We start from the raw sequence: 18145 nt of genomic DNA, 5'->3' as shown, positions 1-18145 counted from the left end.
GCTATCCCAACATCTTTGCATTGTTTTTAGTCAGAGCAGCAGAAAAGCAAAACTCAATTTCCAACCATATTGGAGACAGCAGATGTTTTACATGCATCCCAACTTTTTTTGAAAGCAGGGTTGATAAATCAAAAACATTACTGATGAAAATGGAAATAATTTAATGTTGCTGCCCAGATGTGACCTCTTCCTTTAGGTGTCTATTTGAATTCTCCTGGAATAAAAACACTGTAAGATAAACAATGACCAATTGTTAGTGTGAGAATATTAGGCCTTCTATGAATCATGTAACACAGTTTAAGTTAAATTTGGGCAAGCATCCAGAAAGAGTGTTTGGACAAATGTACTTGTAAGGTATCACATGGGATGCCTCCATGGATCAAATGTCAAGAACATAAATTGACCATCAGTGTGCACATTCTCTGTCTTTGCTTCTGTCACTGACCCAGCTCAGCTGTGAATTAAACTCTTGAGATCTCCAGCCAGTCTTGTGTCCATGACATTTCTGAATCTTCCTCTCATGTCAACATGACATTAATTTCCATATAACACCAATCCTGTTTAAGTTCATCTCACAGCTGCAGGTAAACTTAATTAGCTGCTTTGGTGTGGTGAGTGTTAGCCCCACCGGATAAAAATGAACAAGGACATACAGGCACATTTTGTCCCAGTTGGGCTTTGCTATTCTTGCCAAAGCTCTTTAAATGACTGGCTTCTCTTGATGTTCTTGAATAGTCTCATCCTATCCTATTGTCCATTTGTTTATCAGTGAAAATTTTGCCTTTCCCCTCTTTTTCAGCCACTGCGTCATCACTTTGAACCCACTAATTTGCTTTGTATTTGTTCCAGGTTTCGTAACAAGTGGGAGAGCTTCCACCTCCATTGAACCCTGGTTCAAGGAGAGACGAGCCAGAGACGTTTACTCACCTCTTCCTGTATCCAGGCACTGTAGCTGGGGGGCGTCATGGTCAGTTGGACGAAGCTGGAGCCCAGGAGGACCAGCAGCAGGATGGGTGTGATGTACTTCCACATGTAATAGTAGAAACGGTACGGCGTAAAGCCCAGCATGTCCTTCAGGTCTTCAAAGAATCTAATGGGAAGAACACAGAGCGACACAGCGAGAGGTGAGATCAGATGTTTGTGGTAAAGAATTCACAATTGTTTCATAATTCTGCTTTTTAACCATGATGGCCTTTGTATGCTATTTATATGGCTTTTATGTAATTGTCTCATTCAACAAGATACAAAATCAATGGATCCAAAAATAGGAGCCTTAAGTAATATTCAGAGCATGTAGTGTATAAGCAGATATAACAAGCCATGAGTTCAGACTGTAAGGCTATAAAAGGTCAATCAAGATAAATAACATTGCATTAAAATTACAGAACCTAAGAATGTCAAACTAATCAATTAATCAGTCTTGATTTGTATAGTGCCAATGTGAAACCAAAGTGATCTCAAGATACTTTACAAAGAAGGCAGGTCTAGACCATACTCTTTGATATATTATTTTAAGGACCCAACATTTATCACCATGAGCTCAGCACGAAGCAACATTACAGTGGCAAGAAAACCTTCCCAGGAACCTAAAGTAGAACCAGACACGAGTTGAACAGCCAAACCTGAGCTGGAAACTAAGAATGCTGATTTTCACTTATAACCTTTTTTTTTTTTTTTTTTTTAAATCAGCATTTAAAGCCAACTCTCCTCTTAGTTTGACACGTTTCAAAAGTAGACTTGATTAGATAAACTTAACTTTTCTTTCTATTTTCAATATAACTGCCATTAAAGATCATTCCTATCCATTTGAGGCTTATAATACACTTTTACTTTATTTTCATGCAAGTAATATAGTATTTTATTTAAAAACGTCAATATGCAGATGATATAGTGTTGTACTTTCTAATCACATACACACATATTAGGTTTTAATGCTTCAAAGATTTTTTTTTCTTATTTTAAGAAATTCATTTTACAAAGATAATTAATCCTGAAAATGTAAATCCATTGTAAATCCATGTAAATCTATTTTGTAATGTTTCACATAAGTCACATCATTTTGCTTTAGGTTTTTATACACCAATGAGTTATTCCTAAAAAATCTGAAATATTCAGATAATGTGTGGTGAAATTATTAATCCCATAACGATAAGGCATGTATTAATGCTTTAAATTTTAATGTCAAGATGTAATGCTTCAAGTTTTTATGCCTCAAAAAATGAAATACTTCAAACATTTACCAATATGCAGATGAAACCACAGTGAGCTTATCGAGCCTTTAAAGACAAGTCTAGTTAAATTGCTTCAAAAAGTCAAGATGTTTGAGGGTATAAAGTTTTTGTCAAGGTTTTTATGCTTTAAGATTTTTATGCTTCATGTTCATAAATATCAGAAGATAATGTGGTTAACCTGTAAATCCTATGAATGTAAGTCAAGTTTTAATGTCAAATGTTTTTGCTTTAAGTTTTTAAGCTTGAATGAGCAATTCTTAAAAATCTGCCGTATGCAGATGACTCTGTGGTGCACTCATCAATGTTGTGATTCCATATAAAGTTTGTGCTCTAAATAAATCAAGTTTAATGCATCAAATAATGATTAATTCCAAAATTTTTCAGTACACTGGTGATAACATGGTGTACTTACTTGTCAATCCCGTAAACCCAAGCAACTGCGACGTTCTCCAGCACGACCACAATGAGCAGAGGCAAAGTAGCTGAGTAGTCGTCAAACATGGCCACAAAGTAGTTCCCTGAGCGCTGAACAAACAGGAGACCAATGGAGAAGGCCAAAACACAGACTCCCACTGCAGGAGAGGAGCGGGTTCATTAGAAAGTGTGTGGTGTGAAGTCTGTATATAAAGTTATACCAGGAGAGACTTCCAACGTTATGAAAGAAACTGGCAAAATTTAGATAATTCATGCAAAGCTATATTTATGTGGAAATAAAAATAATGTTTCACGACTGCACATCTTCAGTCATGTTTTAACCAAAAGCTTCTTCAAGGTAAAGATACAGCAGTTTCTGAATTGCGCCAAGGCATGGGTCATGTTTTTGTTCTGAAAAGTTGCCAAAGAATTTGAGTTAAATTAGGTTTTGCTTTTGTTTGCCTGTAATGTTGGTGATTTAAATAAGAAACTACACTTCATGGAATGTCTAGAATTTCTATTTTTTTGCCGCCATTGTACTACAACAGGTAGCAATATCGTTCAATCTTTACAAGGCCTGTATCAGCATAAGAATTCTGGTATCACCCTAATGAAAAGTATTTAAAAGAGCATTACATAATAAATACTGTCTGGATAAGTTGCAATATCTGGCTACTGGCTTTCGTTTCCCAATGTAAATATTGCCTCAGATTCAGAAGACATCCAGGAATTATGCTTAAGAACGCAAACCTCAATATTCAACATACAGGGATACTTATGAAATCCTGTATCCCGCCCACTTTTGCAAGACACCTTACTAATGATGCTTCTGTGCATCTACACCCTCAAGATTTGTTTAGGCCTCTATGATCCATATGCACTCAAACCTTTTATAGAAAACCCTCAGATTGCAGGCTTGGAATCAAATCAGCCAAATATATCAAACTTCAACCCACTGAAAATTGTTAAAACTATTTAATTGTAACTCAGCAGGCTTCAGTCATTATTCAACAAAGAAATAAAAGTAATATGAGCTCAAACCTGTAAGAAATTCCTTGCGGACTTTGAAAGTGTCTATCAGTGGTGTGAGGATGCCCTCAATGGTGCCGAACATGCTGCCCAGGCCGAGGTTAACCAGCATGAGGAAGAACATGACAGACCAGAAGGGCGAGGCTGGGAAGTGGGTCATGGCCTCTGTGAAGGCAATGAAAGCCAAACCTGTGCCTTGGACCGCCTGTTAGACAGAAAAGAAGAAGAAGAGGTAAATAACCCATGGTCAGGAGAAGGATATACAAAGTTATCACAGCGTTTCCAACTGTCAAGAACCAGAGTGAGAAGTATCGTCAAGAGATTCAGAGTCAGCCACACAGTCTAGAACAAGCCTGGCAGATGTAGGAGGGAAGACAAAGATTACAAAGACTCTGGAAAGAAAACTAGTGAGAGGTATGTCCCCAGACCCCAGAACTGCCAAGACACTTGTGAATGACCTTGATGAGCCAGGAATTGTAGCCCTTAAGAAGACCATCACTAGAGCTCTGCACAGGAATAGACTATAAGTAAAACCCCACGTCTGTAGAAGTGACACCTTCAAGCCAGACTGAAGTATGCTAAGGATGACCTGGAAAATAATTATTCATACTGGAAGAATGTCCATTGGTCAGATGAGACCCAAAGAACACCGTCCCCACCGTGAAACATGGCAAGGAAGTTTTATGCTGTGGGGATGCGTCAGTGTGAACTCGGAACCTTGTAAAGGTTGAAGGAACCAGGACGGATATGTGAAGATTTAGAAAGAAAACCTTATGCAGTCAGTGACAATACTGGGTCTAAGCCAACACTCTGTCTCCCAATACCACAATCACTCAAAAGATATGTGGCTGCTGGTGTAGAACTAACTGCTGCAGACCAAAGTGAACATTACAGACTGGCCTGCACAAAGCCGTGACTTGAAAATCTGTGGGGTGAACTGAAGACCAAGGTCCATGCCAGAAGACCATCAAATGTGGGGGAGCTGTACAAACGTTACGCAACTACAAGCTGTAGAAAATACTCCAGGAAATCACTCTACCAAACCAAGAAATAATCCAACAGTAGCTTTATGTAGATTACCTTATTGAGCTCGACCTCGATGCTGCAGGGGTCCAGTCCCAGTTTAGCAAAGTCGTTCTCCTCCACCATTTTGAGGATCTTAAACATCTCAGCGTAGTCTTCATTGCTGACCGTGGCGGGCTGAGAGAGGTTGATGTGGTGGGGGATCAGGCTCTCTTCAATGCCATTTCCCAGCAATGACACAATCCTTTTAGTGTTCCTAAAATGAGGGTTGACGTTGTTAGGTATGGTGTTAAACTTGACATTATTATGCTGCATGTGTGCAACTTCAGCTAGAAACAGTGGGAGATTTATCTGAGTTGGCTGATTGGATGTCATACTTTGAAATCCTTTGGAGTAGCCATGTACAAAGATGTAACTTTGTGTACCTTAATGTCCTAACAACTCTCCTAGACCATTGGGCTCTAATATCTAAAGAATCAAAGTCCCTCAAAAGCCACAGCCACATTTAACCCAGAGTTTCTTTTACACCTGAATTCTCAAAAACTCTTCAGCTCTACAGGAAACACAGCTGCAGTCTACAAATATCTCAGCTTGAGAAGAAGCTCATACTCACAAGTCAACACACTTGCTGATCATGATGTTGGCTTTAAAGCCAAGCACAGCGAACACCACCAGGGTGGCCAGCACAGACGTGAAGAAGTTGATAAAAGACACCAAGACGGCGTCGAAGTGGCAGTTGTTGTCCCGCTTGTTGTAGCTGGAAAAGGCGATGACGCCGCCAAAGCCGAGGCCCAGGGCGAAGAAAACCTGGGTGGCAGCTTCTCGCCAGACCTTTGGCTCCAACATGATCTCCAACTGAAAGCATGACACAGGCACTTAGCTTGGTTAAAAAGTCAACATTTAAGGTTATTTGATCACAAATACTTTCCCATAGGGACTATATACACTAAAGTACACAACATTTAACAAAATAATCATTAACTTCAGGAGGCCCTGATGTCTTATAGGCTCGTTATGCCTTTTATGCATCATACAGAAAAACACTTTGCAAACAACACAAGTTTCTTGATTTCAGTAAATTTTAGGAGCCCCTTACAGGACTGCCATTCATACACTTCATTTTACTCTACCCCAGGGGCGTCCAAACTTTTTACACTGAGGGCCACATACAGCAATATATAAAAATGATGGGTCCAATTTCATGTTTCTCGCCTTGAGGATATTTAAAACCAATAAAACCAATCTATTGTAGGTTAAGATATGCAAAGTTGATGAGTATGTTCAAATGGCTAGTTAATAGCTAAAAAGGAAAATCATTTTCAGGATTTTGGGGGCCCTGTCCAGCCCTGGAATGCCTTAAAATTTTGCTGAATGCTTCACTTTTTTTGCTGAAGTCTGTGAATGTCGTGCTGTTGACACCCGAGCTTTCAGAGAGGTTTGCATCATGAAAGAAACAGAGTTCAACATTAAAGTTCTTAATTAATTTTAGTCCAAATTGTCATGATTTCTGACTTATGTGCAAGTTCAGGGCTTCCCAAATGTTGCCTTAAGTTTTTTGATGATGGCAGACACCAAAAACTTTAACAGGTAACTTCTGGAGATACTGTATTTCCTTATTTCTGTTAATAATTAGAAATCCTGATATTTATTAATTCTATTAAGTCTTATTTCTATACAGTCTATAATTTCCATCTTAATTAAAAACAATTATATTTAAAGCTAACTTTTCCTCAAATGTGTTATTCCATTATTACATCTATTATGCCTTTTTTGTCTTTTCACTTGAGTCATGTTCAGTCTTGTTACCTCATGGTCTTTACGTTTTGAAATGTTTCCATTTGAAGAGGGACAGGTGCTAATGTGGTGCTTGTTATTTTGCTAAATTGAAATACTGGACTATTAAAAGAAGACCTACAATTCAATATGCAGTGATTAATACTATCTAAAAAGACATACTAAACTCTAATTGTCACAATTAACGGAATTAGTTGATTTCAACTTAAGTTCCACTGTTATGACTCCTCTAGTCAACGCCCACTTTGAAAAATGCTATACTAGGTTGTTTTAGGGACTATTTTCAATCTACTATCAATTTTTCACCCTTAAGGTTGTTCATCTGTAAATGCTTATATATAAGTCTGTGTCTTGCAGCTTCTCAGTGCAGCATCTTTCTAGACGACAGCTGGCATCCTGACAGTTTCCTTATGCTCGTTTTCAGTTACAAGGCTCTCCAATGGTTCAGAGCAGGAAGACAAAGCAGATCACACATGCAGCAGGACTTTGAAGTACACAGGAGAAGATGGTGGCAGAACATGTCGTTTGAAGTCCTACGATGTCAAAAATGGAGATGGAGCAGACGCAGACAGACGGACACGCTCTGCTGTGAGTGAGCGTCTTCTTTACTCGGGTGCTCGGTTACATAAAACCTCATTTGACTCCTGCAGTTTCCATGGTGATATGATTCCACAGCCTGAGGTGCCATTGGCCTGTTACTGCTAAGAAGCCGACCAATGACAGCATGGATTTAATTTTGAGTTCAGACACCTTTTTTTTTTTTTTTTTTTTTTTTTTTTTTTTAAACAACAGTCTGTGGATTTCATTTGACTGTCTGGTTAGGAATGCGCAAAGTCTAATGTGTCCAAATGTGAAGGATTCACAATAAAATAACCTATTCACTCTGAATTAGAAATTCAGTGGTTTGTTACCTTGGGTGTAAACATGTGTCGGATCCCATCCATGGAGCCCTCGAGCAGCAGAGACCGCACCAGGAAGCAAATCAACACAACGTACGGGAACAGGGAGCTGAAGTACATCACCTGCAAGATAATCAAACGTCCTGTTAATACACAACACCTAGCTATAAATAGCAGCAGCAGCCAAAAGGTCACCTCTCATGGATCATTGCGCCTTAACTGTACTTTAAATGCGACACACTGAAGTTTGGTAACTAAGCAATGATTAAAGGTGAAACTTAAAGCTGCAGTGAGGAGTTCTTGACTGCTTATGAAAAGACATATTAAAACTACCACCTCTTCATAACCTGTAAAAGCTACTGAGACCATCAGCATCAAGATTGATTATTTCTAGTCATTTTTTCTGTCTGTAACTAGTGCTTCTGCTAAATGCCAGTTACAGCATTAAGTCAAAGTCACATTTGTTTGCATTTCCTACTAAGATTCACAGCTATATGAGTGAGACTGTCCATTACCAATGTAGATCATATTTTATGTTTTGTAATAGAAGGTAGGTTTAGCGGTCAATTAGTCTACCTAGCTTTGTAGCTTTGTTGTGGACTGAGACCTCCTGCAGGTGGCAGTGTAACCTGGTAAAGGAGCCCAAAAGTCAGCCTTATTCAGTCAACAACATACTTTCTCTAATTTTATTCAACAGAGCAGTAGAAAAACTTCCCAGAGAAGGAGGCATCACGTAGGTATCACGACAACTGAATTGTACAATGTGATGATTCTTCCTGGCTACCATTACACCATGAAGACAAAGGAACATTACAAGCAACTCAGAGGAAAGGTTATTGAAAGTATGATCAGGAGATTGATACAAAAAATACCCCCCTGGAATTCAGTTCAATCCATCATCAAGGAAGGAATGTGGCACATGTGTAAATCTGCCTAGATCAGGCCATCCTTACAAAACTGAGTGACCATGCAAGAAGGAGACTATTAAGAGAGCCACCAAGAGACACCTATGACTGCCCTGAAGGAGTAAGGGAGGGAAAGACTGCATATGAGAACTGTTGCTTGGGTCCTCCCTCTTTAAATCTTGACTAAAGTTCACCAAAAGGCACATGGGAGACTCCATGATCAAGCTCTTTGGTCTGATGAGACCAAAATGGTGCTTTTTGGCCATCATACAAGACACTATGTTTGGTGGACACCAAACATCTCCGCAAACACACCGTCCCCACAGTGAAGCACAGTGGGGGCAGCATCATGCTGTGGGGATGCTTCTCAGCAGCCTTCTCCTAAAAGCCTGTAAAGGTTGAAGGTAAAATGAATGTGGCAATGTGTAGGAAAATCCCAGAGGACAATCTTATCCAGTTTGCAGGAGAACTACAGCATAGGAGAAGATTTATTTTCCAGTAAGAAAATTAAAATGGCTGAGTTAAAGCCCAGACCTCAATCTAAAAGAGAATTTAGGGATGAATTTGAAAAGCGCTGTTCCTGTTCCTCCTGTGCAACCCAACAGATCTGGAGCAGTTTTGCAAAGAAGAATTGAGTAAAATTGCAGTGTCCAGATAAGCAAGCCTGATGGAGACCTATCCACACAGACACAGTGTTGACGGCATCTATTAAATACTGACTTTAAGGGGGTGAATATTCATGCAGTCACTTATTTGACATTACATATCTTTATTAAATTGACATTACTTTGTAGAAATCTGTTTTCACTTGGATATTAAAGAGTTTTTGTCATTTTTTGTAAAAAAAAATAAAATAAAAATTGTATCGATCATGACTGATTCATAAAATTAATAAAAGGGCAACACATCCAAAGGGGTGGTGAATATCAGCAGGGAAATTAGTAGTGACAATTTTGTAAACTTCGCTGTCTTTGTGACTGTCTGTATGAGAGCGATGGAATGTGATATATTCCTTCTTCCACATGGGGGCGTGGCAGAAAAGTTGAAGAGCTCTAGGCCTTCGTAAGTACATGACAGCACACACAGTGTTTCTCTCAGCTGCAGACAACAGAGTATTAACCAGACTATTAACCTGTTTCAGTGGTAGTGACTAAAAGCATCATTCCAATCTACAGATCACTTATTTTTAACAAAAATCTGAAGATAATGGTTGGTTGCGGATCAACCAATGGATGTTAATCTTTTTTCTTTCATATACAGTATATGTCATATAAAATGTCAATCTGTAGATGAATGAAAAGTTTGGCACACATTTTCAAACTTTCCTCATGCATCTTTGACAGTAACAGTTAATGTGCACGTGTTGATGACTTAATGCAGCGTAAAAGTTGTATAACTGATCTCAGCAGGGTCCCCAGCCTTCTCTTGTGTAGCTGCTGAGCCTGTGCGAGACCCTTTGTCCAATTATCTTGCTAATTAGACAGTGGGCCTCCTGCATTTCCCCCCTCCTCCTCTGTGCAGACGAGGTAATACTTTAAAGACTGAGAGGCCTGACTCAGACGCTCAACTGTGACACGTTGCTTTACATGACTGGCGGTGTGGTTTCGGCGCAGGCATTGAGATAGTTTAGGGCTGAGTCACACGCTTGTTCAGAGTGATTCAGAGACATAGAGGCTCTAACATGGTGGTCCATATGAAGCTCTGGAGGAGATGGAGTAAGGTAGCTTTGTCCTTTTGTAATGTATAGTGTCTGAGGGATGAACACAGTGCAAAAAACTCAAATTCAAGCCAGAGCATTTGTCGAAATTCTTCACTAAATTCCATAGTAAACTTATGATAAGCCACATTATTCTTAAAAAGTCTAGATAAACATTTTATTAAAAAAGAAAAAAAATAGTGAAAGTGAAATTGTCTTGAAATGAGATGTACAAACTTTTGGGCGGGTTTGAAAATGATCTTAACTGCTTTTAAAAGCAGAATATAGTTGTTGATTGTAACAATTTAACATTTATAAAATACTGATTGCTTAATGTGTCAACCCCTCCTGCTTTTACACTTTATGTTAATTCTAGAGATGCCCTGACTGATCGGATGATCTTTCTTCCCTTAGCCTTCAGTATAACTGAAGCTATCTTTTGTTTACGTTTCTGTTAACATTACTTGGTGTTATTGTCTGCCTCTTTTATATTTTTTTTCTATATTAGGGATGCATGATAATGGATTTTTACAGATTTCTGGTATGCCAATATTTACAAATCAATTTTGGTCAATACTGATACCGATATTTAAATGTAGTTCAGACCTATAAATTCAGTCCTCAAAACACAATTTTAAGTTTGAGGATGAACAAAATCAAGAATTTTTGGTCCATATCACAAAAGTGTATGCAATGATGATAAATGAAGATTAAATGATGTAGGGTTGTTGGTCCAGGCTAAAGCTCAAATCACTTTTTGTTTGTACAGCCAATATTTACCAGCTGATATAAGCAGATTTTTACAGCCAAAAATACAGTTGTAAATATCGGCAAAAATTGTGATATCTGGCAATACGATACTTCAGTTTTTAAAGGTCACATATTTTACCCCCTTAAGACAAGTTTATATTGGTCTCAGAGGCCCACAAAACATGCCTGTGAAGTTTGTTGCTGAAAATAACACTCCAGTATTGGATTTTTGTATGTCTAAAAACCCCTGTGTCTGTGGCTTTAAATGTTAATGAGCTGTCTGACTCCGCCCCCTCTTAGGAAATGGATGTGACTTCATGGATCCTATCAGGAAAGAAGGGTGGAACTTTCTTTCAAGTGGGGAGGACCAACTGAACATGGGGGCGATGCTAACTCCCCACGTGACATCATGAGGGGAAAATCTGAGAATAGCTTGTTTTAGCACACATTTTCTGAAAGGTGGAGAAAAAGAAGGGGGGAGAGAATGGATTTTTCTGATTCTTGGGGGAATTGCAGACAGGTCAGGGGCACATATTTTTGCTAGAAAAGCCTGAAAGTGTATTTTGCATAATATGTGACCTTTAAGCTAATATCTGTCGATATGGTCGCACTGATAATATCGTGCATCCTTAGTTGGTATGCTATATTTGCATTTCTCTGTGTCTTTGTCTGTAAAGCACTATGGTCATTCTGTTTTGAAATGTATTATATGATCCTGGTATGTTTAATGTCCAGTCAGTTAAAATAACAAGTAGGCAAATGTAAATAAAATGTCATTATGGTGTGCAACTTCTAGGAGAGAAAATTTCAATTTGGGAAGAAGCTTGAAATAATGTGTGTTTTTCTTTCTTTTTTTTGGATGAAATTTGTTTTCTCAGCCTTATGAAATAATTATATTAGTTACATTATTGGACTTAAATGTTCTTTATTGCCTTTATGTGTTAGATTATTTGGCCTTTTTGAATAGGCTCAATATTTTTTTTGTCTGCTTATAATCTTGTCAATTAATTCCCATAGATTACCTTACATTATGTAAGCTACGTAGATATCATAGCTACATTGTCAACGTAGTTAAATTTAAAGTTAACAGAGCGACGTTTGCTATGTTAGGTTTGCTTTAGCTATGTTAGTTATGATATCTATATACGAATCTATATCTATAATGTCACTTACGTAGTAATGTTGGCTTAGGCTGCATTTGCTAAAGCTCATGTTGCTAAAGTTGAAATAGCTACTTTGGCTTACATAGTTACATAGCTAGTGTAGCTCTGTTAGCTTCACTAGCTAGTTAATGTGATCTAACTTCTTCTAAAATGGGTCAATACATAATTAATCCTGGATTAGCCAGACTTGCTAATGAACAAAGATGAATTCTGAAAAAAAATCTATGACTGGAAATGTGTTGTACTGGCAAATAATGTGACTTCTGTTCTGACTGAGGCGTCTCCCAGTGGTTGGCTGCAGCCAGACCCCTCTTCTTATTGTAGGATCCTTGTTGCATTGCTCCTTTGGAGCTTCATGGCCTGCTCTGTTGAACAAAGTCAGTTGACTGAATGAGACTTTATCAGGTTACACTGCCATCTGCTGGAGGTCTCAGTACTCTACAAAGCTAAGTTGACTGGCCAATCACTTAACCAATTGCTGAACTTGAGCATCCTTAATGAATACTGTAATTTGTTTGCAGTTTGTGACAAGGCTTTCTTAAGTGAGGTGGGTCCCCCTTACAATCCCTAAACAGAACATACATTATTTGGAATAGCGTCCTGTATTTTTACATATCGTCTCATATATATTCCAGAAAAGAAAAGATAGCAAAGTTTTTTCTCACAGAATTATTTAGTCCTAGATGCTTTCGGGAACACCACATAGTTTTTAAAGCGATATAAATCTTAACATTTTAAGTTAAGTGTCATAATGGAAATGCAGTTTTGTGTTCTTATCTCTAGTCCTTGTAAGCCTGTTTCTGATTAAACCTGTGAGCACTGAGCCCTTTTTTAAGGACACAGTCACTGTGGCCTTGGTGAGCACTAAGCCAAACAAGCTGCTACTCTGTATGTTATGCAGATATCTACTCCTTTGTAACCTCTTTTTTTTTATATATCAAAAGGAGGATGAAAGATTATATGTCATGGCAGATAACGTGCTGCTTGCAAAGGTCATATTCTGTCAACTGTACTGTTATCTTCATGACTTGATAGAGAAAGTTAACATGATTACAGACAGACTTATGGCTGTCTTCATGCCTTGAATCAGTAATGTTAAAGCTACTTTATATCTTAAGTTATCATTTTTCACTTTTTGATACTCTAAATGGTGTCAGGGAAGTTTTAGACACTTGGATTTGATCATGTTCTAATGGCTTCCCTCCCCCTTCTCCTTTTTGACACACTTGACAATCAAGCCAAGCCAAAAGACCGCGTATATCCATGGTAACTAAAATGGTCTGATCCCTTTCACGCCCACCCATGCACAAAAAAAGAAGAAGAAGAAAAACGGGAGAAATGCAGATCGCTGTAGGGATATTCTTTAGGAAAAGGCTTTTGTGAACACGGATGGTGAGGGCATTAATATTCTTTTGTGCCGCACAGTGCTGATTAAACTTCAAAGACACTTGGAGCTGGCCCCTTGAGGGAAAGTTCATGCCCATTTCTATGGGGGCCAACTCAAAAGACCATCCAGACATGCCAGGTAGTCAGAGGAGAACCATCTGGCTAAAACTGTACCATTAACAAGCAGCTTGGGTGGCTTCTTTTCTCTTTTTTTTCAACCCAGTATATCTTTGTATTTGCAGTTCATCTGAGTCCATGCTGTCAGCAGAAGGACTTGGAACATCCTTTGTGCTTACTCTCTGATAGCACAGCAGTGATGATAGTGATTTTGACAGTGATTGTGGTTATCAGTGGCATTTCTTGCCAGGCTGCAGCATGTGGCTGGCAGGGGAAATGAGACCGTCTAGCTCTGCACAGCCGCTGTGGCACTGGTCGAGATTAAAGCACCTTTGTTGTTCAAGGCGTCCATCTTGTTTTGTCTGCAGCTGTTGTGATGAACACGGCGTGAAAGGCAAGGACTGGTTAGAGCCAGGCAAACGGTAGACAGCTGCTGGGATAAGACTTGGGCTAAGGACAATATCTAGAGCAGAGGCGGGAAAACTCTTTTAGCTAGTGACAGTGCTGTTTTGCTACACCATTGACTTGTAAATCAAATGAGTGCAAACTGATGTATTTTATGGCTTTCTATTTAGTTAAATGGATTCTGCACTGCTATATCAGAGTGATCTGAAAGCATGACTTAGAAGTAGCAGCTGGAAAGAGAGGCAGATATACTGTCTAACATGGTTATATATTAAGAAACATGCAGGGGTGCATGTACAAAATGACTCATTAAAACCTAACAATGTCATGGCTTTTCAGGAGCTCATATATAGTTACTCTCTTCAAGTAATATAGTTAAGGTTGACAATGATGCTAAAATACTATTCTATGTTGTGCTTTTAGTTCATATTTTCTTGAGCCAAGCGTAAAACCTAGCGATGCTGATATCAGCGACATGATATCATCTCTGGCAGATTTTTGCTTAGAAAGTTAATTACTGACACTGGCAGATATTAAAGTTTACAGTCTGTACAATTTAAGTGTCTTCCAAGGAATTAAGTTCAATTGTTCATTTAAACTTTAAAGTTTAACTTCAGTTTAAGGACTGAAGTTTGAGGTTTGAACTACATCTAAGTACTGTTATCGGCTAAATGAATTTTGACATATCAGACAAAGGAAAAATCCAATATAGTTCATCTCTAACAAAACCAGATTTATTTTGAAAGAAACTTCCAGTAGATCTAAAGTTACTATATTAGTTATACCAAAGAAAAAATATCTTACTATGGATTGAAAAGTGAAAGAAAACAGCTAAAGGCACATTAATTACAACACAGTCCGCCTGCACCACTCCTGTGAAATGCCACATTTATTAGAACAAAAATGCATGCTAAAACTTTAAAATTAAATTGGATTTAACTTCCAGTCAAATCTAGGGTAAGAGTAGGTAAGGGTTAGGACACCAAAAGTTTAAAGTCAAAAACCTGACCTACACAACATGATTACAAAATCAGAGTAGACAGTCTGCTTGCAGGGAAAAAGCAAACCCTCCATTAAAACACTTAAACATAGCTACATAGGTACAGCTTAAGTGAACAAAGCCAGGGTAGAAAGGTAGATAATGTAGCTATGAAGCTAACATAGCTAAATCTAAAGCTAACAAGCCTACATAAGCTATGTAGGTAACGCAGCTACATTACTAATGTAGCTAAAGAAAACAAAGCTACATTACCTGTTTCAGGAGTGAAAGGACGCTTGCTCTAGCTATGCTAGCTTTAGCTAAAGCTAACTTAGCTACATTGGCTTACATAGTAACTTTAACTATGTAGCTAGCAAAGCTATGTTAGCTTTAGCTAAAACTATCAAAGCTAAAGCGAGCCACTATTTGTGTATCTACCTGCAGAATGGTTCCATACGAAATTAATCCCAGAATATTAATCCCAGGTTATTTATGAATGTAACCGTCAGACTTGAATGACTCTATGAATAGAGTTGAATTAAAAAAAAACTTTTAAAACGTATCGGTAAATTACCACCCTTTTCGTTTTAACAGATGCAGCGTTTCACCCTAGTGGTCTGAGATCTGCAGACTGCAGCCAGATCCTTCTCCACAATTTGCAAACCCTTTTTGATGCATCCACTATAGGCAGGATTTTTAAAAAATGAAATTAGACATGAAAAGGGGCCATGGCATCCTACTTTCCATCACTGTAAGAGCAGTCAGAAGCTAGTAGTCTTTAGCTGGTAACCTGGTACAGAAGCTTAACTATAATAAAACAAAATAAGATGTTATTTATGTGCTTTAAGAAATTGGTTACAATAATTTTGGACTGTAATTGCATTGAAATTAATGCATTAATTTTGACAGCCCTAAAATAAGTACAAATTTAAATCAGCTTATCATCTCAATATCAATCAATTTTCTTAGAATGCAACTGTGTATTTTTATTACACAAAATGGTTGTTTTGGTAATGTAGTCATTTAAAGGCCATATTAAAATTTCAAAAAAGCATAGTCTTTGGTTTGGTCACCTCAAATTGACAAGCTACTACCAGGACAAACTTGTTTTCCACTTATAAATGATCTGAAGGAGGTGAAAAAACAAGCAAAATCAAAAAGGAGTTAATTCTCTATGATTTTGGCTCTATTACATAGACTCATTAAGCCACTAAAGTTCTGAAGAATTCTGTAAGAACATAAGAAAATAATCAAATATACTGTATCAAACTTGACCTAAGACTTAGCTGTAACCCTGCCCAGGTCTGACATAAGACGCAGGGATAATACCCAAATCAAATGACTTCTCCATCAAAGCTCGCTCTCTAGGAAGATTAAAAAGTTTCTCCATTTTTTCCAATTAGCACAAGCTTGGCTCTGACCTTAGAAGCACACCAGGCTAATGCTTGTCATATGATATGGGAAAGTGTGGAATGATAGAGATCACCTGTAAAAAAGAGAGATGTGGGCTGAGTATGCAAGCAAACGGCAACCTTTTAGCCACTGGGCTAATCCCTTCCGGATGCTAGTCACGCCACTGTCAGCTTTACTGCTCTGAGATAAAGTAAGCTGATCCAGAAATCCCACATGGGATCACATGAGGTCTCAGGCTTGTATCTGGAGCTATATCATTAGAAAAATTTGTCAAGTCATATTACAGTAGTCATTTAGTGTCTTTAAAGCAGGCATTCACACTTTATGAGGCTCTACCTTAAAAGTGAGCTAATTATGTGTGAGAGGATTTTCCAAAACACTTGGCAAGAAATGGCCTTTTGTTTCTGTCACTGTTCCCTATTTTTCAGGGTACAAGAGTTGTGTTTGAGTAGTTAAGTAGGCCAAGCTGCCAAGATTTCAGGGCAGCTGTAGTAAGCCATTTCCTTTGTTCTTTTCCTTTAGCGCTCTCACGAACTGCCTCATCTTCTCCCTACTTGTAATTATACATTATCTCGCAATTCTTTCTGCAAGTGGAAACCTGAAGCGTGACGAGGAGATCTCCAAATCATTCTCACCTTCCCAGAAGACTGGATTCCCTTGATCATGGCGAGGCAGACGATAGACCAGGCAGCCAGCAGGCACACAGTCATCTTCCAGTTGAGTCCACCCCCCTCAGAGATGCTGTCAGAGATGTCAAGGGCCTCCCGATACCAGTAGAAGGTAGTGGCCGAACTCTTTTCGCACTCTGGCTCGATATCTACAGACAAAATGGTAAAATTTACATCCCAGCATTGCCGTTGTAAAGGAACCAATAGATCATTTGTATGTGGACTTATAATATATTTAACTGTCTTACAAGTATTGGTCTTGTTTTTGACGAGTGGACACTCGTGCCATGGCAGAGGCTGCTGGAAGGACTGGGAAAAGTAAAACAGGCTCCAGCTGATGATGACATTGTAGTACAGAGCCACGAAGAAGCACACCTGCAGGAGAGAGAGGCAAGTCAACATTAGATGACAGAAAAAGATGCTGATATTAAAAAGAGCGACAGGAAACTGGTCTCAGTAGTAAGTTTTACTTTTAAGGAAAGTGTCTCTTCTATTTTTGGATCATTTGGAGATGAAAGGCTGTATTTGCACACAGCAAGTGCTGCTGCTGTGCCAGACACAAACTATTACTATATCTTTTGTATTCAAGATTTTTCTTTCCTAAAAATATTATTAATGCACAATCAAAAGACAACAAAGAAAGGTAAAGAAAGGCTGTTTTAGGTGTAACTACTGTATAGCTTAAAGGCCTTTGCACACTGAGCCAGTTTTTTCTAGTCCTAATTTCTCACATATTTAAAAAGAACATTGATCTCATGTTGTTCTGATCATGCTTGTACATTGACATTGAAACTTTCGCTTGTCATTTTTTTCAAGAACAGGTTCAATTCTATGAACATTTTTGCATGAGCCCAAGACATTTAGATGGAGGATTGATGACTCAAAACAGCACCTGCTTCTCTCTCCCTTTCTCTCTCTCATGCACTGAAACCCATCTTTAAACACTGTGATTTAACAGTGTATTATGTGGATATTCACATGGAAATATAACAGATGAAGGCATAAGTTTATTCTAACAGTCATCAAACAAAGACTGAATTTAAAAGTTGCTCTCAAGCTCTCCAACTCTGCACAGCTGTGACGTACGAGCTGGTGCCATATGAAGATTTCTGTCAGGATTGATGGATCTAGGGGGATTTTTAAGGAGTGACAGAGCCACAGGCCCATCCTCACAGCTTATTCTCATTGCAGTATGAAAAAAATCTGCTACATTTTATGAATCTTCTCAGTGACTTAAAATAAAACGCACACTCTCTGTGCAAGGTTTGGGTGT

The 18145-nt window shown here is 38.4% G+C and overlaps 1 protein-coding gene across 1 annotated transcript in view; it reads right to left on the bottom strand.

The window, feature by feature from the left end:
- Positions 1–18145, bottom strand: part of slc6a15 (solute carrier family 6 member 15) — a 34611-nt gene that overhangs the window by 3146 nt on the left and 13320 nt on the right. Inside the window, exons 4-11 of the mRNA XM_041794694.1 lie at positions 17121–17247; positions 16840–17021; positions 7403–7513; positions 5311–5552; positions 4755–4953; positions 3687–3879; positions 2644–2803; positions 928–1090 (exon numbers count right to left, since the gene is read on the bottom strand). Of these exons, the coding sequence (XP_041650628.1) occupies positions 928–1090; positions 2644–2803; positions 3687–3879; positions 4755–4953; positions 5311–5552; positions 7403–7513; positions 16840–17021; positions 17121–17247 (1377 nt within the window). The remainder of the gene's footprint in view (positions 1–927; positions 1091–2643; positions 2804–3686; positions 3880–4754; positions 4954–5310; positions 5553–7402; positions 7514–16839; positions 17022–17120; positions 17248–18145) is intronic.

This window comes from Cheilinus undulatus, linkage group 9, assembly GCF_018320785.1.
Source record: "Cheilinus undulatus linkage group 9, ASM1832078v1, whole genome shotgun sequence".
NCBI classification, from domain to species: Eukaryota; Metazoa; Chordata; class Actinopteri; order Labriformes; family Labridae; genus Cheilinus; species Cheilinus undulatus.
Note: the sequence above shows the minus strand (reverse complement) of the source record. Positions and strands in the feature narration are given on the sequence as shown.